Raw genomic sequence first — 6,606 nt, forward strand, 5'->3', positions numbered from 1 at the left:
TCAGACCTTGTAGACCTGCAGAATGACCTTAAGCAGCAGCACCAGCGTTTTCTGCGATCGAAAAGGAGTCAGCGAAAATGGGTTTAACGGTCAATGAGGGCAATACGAAGTATATGCTATCTATAAACAAGGCGCGGCGTCTGGACTTTCAAGTCGTAGCAGAAAGCTATACTGCTGAAGTTGTCAAGAAATTCGCTTACCTTGGCACCGCTGTCACCACCGAAAACGATGTCAGCCTGGAGATTAAGCGGAGAATCATACTTGCCAATAGATGCTACTTAAGTAAGCAAATGTGTAGCAGAGAATTCTATCGACGGACAAAACCGAAGTTCTACAAGACGCTCATTCTGCTCGTACGAAGCATCGGCACTGTCGCAAACGAATGCAGAAGCGCTTTAGGGTGTTCGAGAGAAGGTCTTCGGTCCCGTTCGAATTGGGAACTACAGTGAATACGGATGAAAAATTTTTGTAGTCAATATTAAAACATATGGTGTTACCTTTAATACGCAATGACTGATCCTATATATATCTCTAAATAAAATAAATGTACTCAAATGTACATATCTCAAATGTAGTTATTCAGACTTTTGCTCTCATCAAACAACAGAGTATACAAATGGCTAAAGTCATGTTTAGAAATTTGGTAATCCTTCCAGTGCAAATATTTAATTTTGCAAGTATTTGTAAGATCACAAACAGCAACAAAAGAAAATACTACAGTCCAAAGATATTCGGTTATTGCAATCAATCTCTTTGTCCATTTCATTCACCATTCTTTGAAATTCTTCATATAACAGCGGAATAAAAATGCCGACCCAACGGTTAATAAAAGACAACACTAGTTTCATATTATTCCTTCCATTTTATTATATTCCGCTTTATATATATTAGTTGAGAAATTTCGGGCCTATGATTAAAAGTTCACTAAGTTTTGTACTTTAATCAAATTCCTTTAAAAACACATATATTTTAAACATTTGCAAATATAAAATATACATTTATGGACAATTTTATAAGCCTATTATTAGTAGCAAGCTTAAGATTGGTATATATATATTTAAATAAGTGTGCTTCAAAAGTAACTTAACTGAAATATTCCAAATCCAATACTAATATATCGTTTATGCAATGGACTCCAAAGAAACAATTTTGGATCAACATAAATTATATATATTGCTTTGCATGCACACGATTTATTTTTCTATAATTGCTGTTATTTTGTCTCTTATTAAATTGCTAAGATTTACAAGTAAGCCAGACAATCAGATAGGTATTGTACTGGAGTCTTAGAGCGTTTACTTTTATTTAAGCAAAAGAAATCTCATACTGCGGATAGCGTAGAAGACCATGGGCCTCGTAATAAATAATCAAAATGCAGATTGAGAGAACTTTAAACAAGAAACTCATATCCAATTTGATGCCATACATGTTTACATTCTGCGCCTCAATCTTTTCAAAACAAAAGAGTCTATCGAGCTGTAAGTAAGTCGCAATTAAACATAATTTGTATTTTGTTATAGACTAGTAATAACTTACGGTTTGATCAAACTCAGAATGGTAGTTAATCAAATGAAAATTCCAAAAGCTGCGCGATAGTCGCGACCTCCAAGAAAATATTCCAAAGGTAGTGCAGTAGAAAGTAATATTCAGCAGGACTATAGCCTGATTATAAACTCTGTACGTATAGCTGCCCGAGCAGTAGAAGATTAACAAGAAGTAGGTCATGGCGTACAACCAATGGAATCGAAAGTGCCTGATTAGCCGACGCGCTTGGTGAAAAACATGAAGGCGCAGTGTCAGGAGATCTTCAGTAAAGCCACGCAGCTGTTGCACCAGAACTTGCAACTGACCACCTTGTAGCACCTGAGCATTCCGCAGCGTGCGCACATCATTTGATATGCGTTTGGTGCACTGCTGTAGTGTATCGTAGCAGGCGATCAGCACGATAATTAGACAAACATTTATCGTAATCTGCAGTTGAAAAGTGGAAATATTGTAAAATGTGCGGCACATAGAGAGCACTCTGTGAATAGGGACAAATTCCATCGGATCCTCGTGGACTAGTAGAGTAGCCTGCTCAGCAGCAATTCCACGCAACAGACTTTGCAGTGCAGTCAGCAGCAAAATTAAGTGCGGCAGTCTGAAGAAATTTGAATGCTTGGCCAACTGCTGCAGCTGCTGCAATGTCAGGTGCAACTCGTTAAACAAGCGCATTAAGCGTCCGTTCAATATAGACCGCTGAAGCACAATCAGGCGTATCACCATTATCGCGGTGATATGTGCGAATATGGGTACATAGTCTATTCTCCTGGCAACGATGCATCCGATCAGAATACCAATGAATAAAAGTATGATCGGCATCACCAAGCTGATACAATATATTCGAAGATATTGAGATTGATATAGCTGATTACGATGCCTGTCATATGCCAGATCACAAAGTCCGGCGATTTGTGCAAGCAATAGCACAAGCCAAAGCAAAAGCAAGGCGATTCGAGTCACCAAATTCAACGGCTTCATCAAGTCACTGTATATTTATTACTGAGGTGAATATATAAAATACGCACTAGTCTATTAATGACTAGCATGTATTATAATGGGAGATTATATTGATTATGTATTTCTTTAGATTAATCACCTAAATATAATGGCTTACGCAATGTGCGCAACTAACACGAGTGGACATGTGAATGGAACATATAAAGCTCATATACATATGAGGCTCAGTCCTTTACTCAAGCTTATTATAATTAAAATGAATCAGATGAATTTATTACCGCGGCATAATCATTTGCTAATCTTCTTCCTACGTATATTTTAAAATTCGGACTGTCGCTTAAAAGACTCCTTGTATTCCTTCTCACTGCTTTCAATCGCAATGAATTTCCCCTTATAATAGAATAAATATAATTATATAATACTAATTGATATGCTATTATATATTTATATCCAATTTAAGCCCATATAATTGTACTTTTGGAGCTTCAATGACTTCCAAGAATTCACTGCGTATTCAAGAAAAATTACAACTTGACCGTAGGTAAGATGCGTACACAACAATATCACATGCCAAAAGCAAAGCTTGCAAAGCCATCAAGCAAAGTTGCATCTTTTGTAACCTGGCCATCTGTATAAATAATATAAACAGCATAAATACGTTATTTATTATACTAAATTATGGGCTAAAGGCAGAGTGGCTCGAGGTAAATTTAATCAATAAATTCTTTTTCTTATATTACAATAATTAACAGGAACGAATTGAAATTGGACAAATTAATTGTTACTTTTCATATGCAATGACTGCTCTTATATTTATCTGTAGTCCATTTGCTTTCAACTAGCAATTGGGTAGTCTCAAAATAAAATTAAGTGACTTAAAATTTACATGTAGTATATACAGCCTCACTGTCTTTTGGATTAATAAGACAAAACAGTACACATATGGTTGTAATTTTATATAGACATTTCTTAATATCTCCAAGGCCACATGATTTCATTTCGCAAGCAGAAATTTTTTCTGATATATAATATTGTTCAATCTGTAATAAATTGTAAGTTTTTAAATACTTATTCATATATAAATGGAATACTCACTGTACGATCAAATTGCAAATGGTAGTTGATGAAATGAAAATGGCAAAACCTGCGAGAGATATTCGGCTCGGCAGCTAAAATCATAAAATTACCGCAGAAGCATATAAAAAAAAAAAAATTTAGGCGCGAAAATCGATTTAATGAGAAAGTTATTGTAAAAATAAACGAGCACAACCATTGGGCACGAAAATATAAAGCAAGCTTTTGTGAAAGTTTCATAAATCTATTGAGCACTATAACTATCTGCTCGGCTTCGTGATGTAATTGATGCAACAAAAAATATGACTGACCGCCTACCGTTACCTGAGCCTGCCACAAGTCGCTTAGATCTTGCGATATTTGCTGTGTGCGTTCGTCAAGAGTTTCGTAGCCAGCGGCTAAAACTATCAACAAACATATATGTAAGCCCATCATTATATTATATACAATGAAAGATATTAAGTCAAAGTATGCGTAACAAAGGTTTACTGTTAAGCCCAAATTATCTTCTTTTATAGTTAAGATAATACACACTATATAATGCAAATTAGCAACGAGCAGAAATATCATAGACAGAAATTGCTGCAGTCTAAAGATATTCGGCTGTTCCAAGAGATCAATCTCTTTTTGGATTTCATTGACCAAGCCACATAGTCTACCTTTGCTGTATTCCATACAACATCGCAATAAGAAAGATAATCCAAGCATTAATAAATAATGGAATAACCATTCATATTCAATATCGTAGAGTATGAATATAATTATTATATATCCAGCAAGAACTAAAATTGTGAACCGTCCATAGAAACGCAGTATTTGCGATCGACTAATGTATCGATGATCATAGCAAAAGTCACAAGCGCCAGCTAATGCAGCCCAATAAAAATAAAGGCGCAAAACAAAGAATACAACGCGTTGGTAAAGCTTTGAGATCTGCATTTGAATAACGTTCGACAATGACTAACTTAAGACTCAGTGCGCTATATATATGATACAAAATTTGAGTAATTGAGTAATTCACGCGTTTATGGCACACATTTGTTGTGAAAAGTTCACTAGATTAAGTCTTTTTTGTAATAACTTAGCACACACTCCATTTAGAATAGCACATGACTTTAACCAAAGTCATGCTTAAAAGGTTTTTTATGTTTTCGCAAGAAGAATAAAATTCATACGACTTCTGTCGTTTTTTTTTTTTTTTTGATAAGTGAAGGCAAAGTTGTTAAGATATCAAAAACACAGTTGTGCTAAATATATTTGGGCAAGTATAAGTATATACTAAAAAGCAATAAAATTATAACAAATTTACAAAAAATGTAAAAGGGTATTATGAAGTTGTAGAAAAAAGATTTACTCACACAAAAAAATCTGAAAAAAAAGTGTATTGTTTACCGTTAATTTCAAACTGATCGGATATAGCTTAGGAACTATTCGCATTTAAATTTTTAATATAGACATTTGCTGAGTTTGCTAACGCGCCATTCAAGCGGCAGCGACGGCAGCGGCAGCGACGCTGCAGACACTACAGCGAAAACGAGCTGTTTTGTGTGAATGTATTTGTAAGTGCATGAGTATGTTTAATGTGATGCTCTAGTCAAAGTGTATATAAAAGTTGGTTGCGCCCAACTTAAATGTTTTGAGCCGTGCCTCTTATTGATTTGATATAAAAATTTAAAAATTAACTCAATATGCGTAGAATAAACACGTGCCTATGTACCAAGGTTAATGCCGCGGATGCGGGTGACACTGATTTTTCCCTGTATACCCTATAAGGCGGACATAAACAGGACCTTAACATAAGCAGCAGCAGCTTACCATAGAGAGTTGCGAAATACATGAAGATTGTTTAAAACTAAAAAATAATAATAGTGAACAACGCTTAAGTTTACTTAAAATTAATTTTAACCACATAAATCCAATAAAATCTACAAGTCTACTCTGTAAATAGTTATGTACTGTATGTATCAGCTGTTTCGGTGTCAGGCGTGATGAAATCAGCAGATGCTTTAGTCGCGAGTAATTTTAATGGCTTAAGGCGTTGTTGTTGATAAGCATTGAACACATTAAGCCTTAGATTTGCTAGAATAGAGCTGCTGTAAATTGTATATTTAGTTTAGTAGTGAGTAGTGAGCCATTTCTGTTGAGTGTTGACGTTAAGCTGATGAAAGGCATGTGCTGATGCCTTTGGGCAATTGGCTGGCAAAAGCAATCTCAATCTCCTGCAGGCTATTGGTCAGCGCATTTAATTACGCAACATTTACGTTAAAATTTTATTGTCTGCATTATTGAGTCTGAAATGCAAATGGCTGGCGTTTGGCATTAACCGGACTTCGATGCGATTGGACTGCGACTGCAACTGGCGCTGCCGTTGCCGCTGCCACAGCCACTGCAACTCGGGCTTTGACTCACTCAACTGTGGTTTCCGTTACGCATTTCCAAGCGAGTGCTGGACATGGACAGGCGCCATCAGCCTTACCAGCTGTTGTATAATGCGGGTTATTTTCTTCTTTTTATTATGGCTGTTATGCTTGTTGTCTCAAAATGAAACGAGGCGCTGCCATAACAGCTTGATATGAGCAACATGCATGAGTGCAGGCAACACAAAAACCATATGAAGGCACAAATTTGCGAACTTGATTTAAACGTAAATGATTTTTAAAGCAAACTGTATTCGAGCCACTTATCGAAACGTCAATTCAGTCAGTTTGTTACATTATCAGCGCTTTACGGCTCATTTGCGTATTTGGAACATGTGTAAACAAGACAAGTCCACCACCAACTTGCTCTGACAGCTCAGTGCTGAGCTGAGCTGAGCTGAGGCTGCGCTGTGATTTATGAAATATATTTCAGCAGCACTGGGCCAGCAAAAAGTTGCATATTTAATGAGCATATATATATATTTTCACATATGTAAATTATATAAAGCACGCGCTGGCAGTGCTGCTGATAATTTGAAATATGACAACGGCCAGCATATTAAGCGATCATTACTCATGCGCCGGTTCAGCAGCGTTTAAAACAAAGAGCTGCACC

At 36.2% G+C, this 6,606-nt stretch overlaps 1 protein-coding gene across 1 annotated transcript; it reads right to left on the reverse strand.

Moving 5' to 3' along the window:
• Positions 1-2,265, reverse strand: LOC108597977 (uncharacterized protein CG32395-like). Its single transcript, XM_017984594.1, has 2 exons — positions 1,537-2,265; positions 1-51 (listed from the first exon to the last, which is right to left on the reverse strand). The coding sequence occupies exons 1-2, from the start codon at positions 2,263-2,265 to the stop codon at positions 1-3; spliced, it is 780 nt and encodes a 259-aa protein (XP_017840083.1).
• Between the last annotated feature and the right edge of the window lie 4,341 nt (positions 2,266-6,606).

Source organism: Drosophila busckii, chromosome 3L, assembly GCF_011750605.1.
Source record: "Drosophila busckii strain San Diego stock center, stock number 13000-0081.31 chromosome 3L, ASM1175060v1, whole genome shotgun sequence".
NCBI classification, from domain to species: Eukaryota; Metazoa; Arthropoda; class Insecta; order Diptera; family Drosophilidae; genus Drosophila; species Drosophila busckii.

Bases quoted from the DNA above. Each gene is read 5' to 3' on its own strand.
- LOC108597977 (XM_017984594.1), bottom strand. From the start codon at position 2,265: ATGGTGATACGCCTGATTGTGCTTCAGCGGTCTATATTGAACGGACGC. The intron at 52-1,536 runs GTAAGTTATTAC...TTTCGATCGCAG, and splicing joins ATTCTGAGTTTGATCAAACC to AAAACGCTGGTGCTGCTGCT.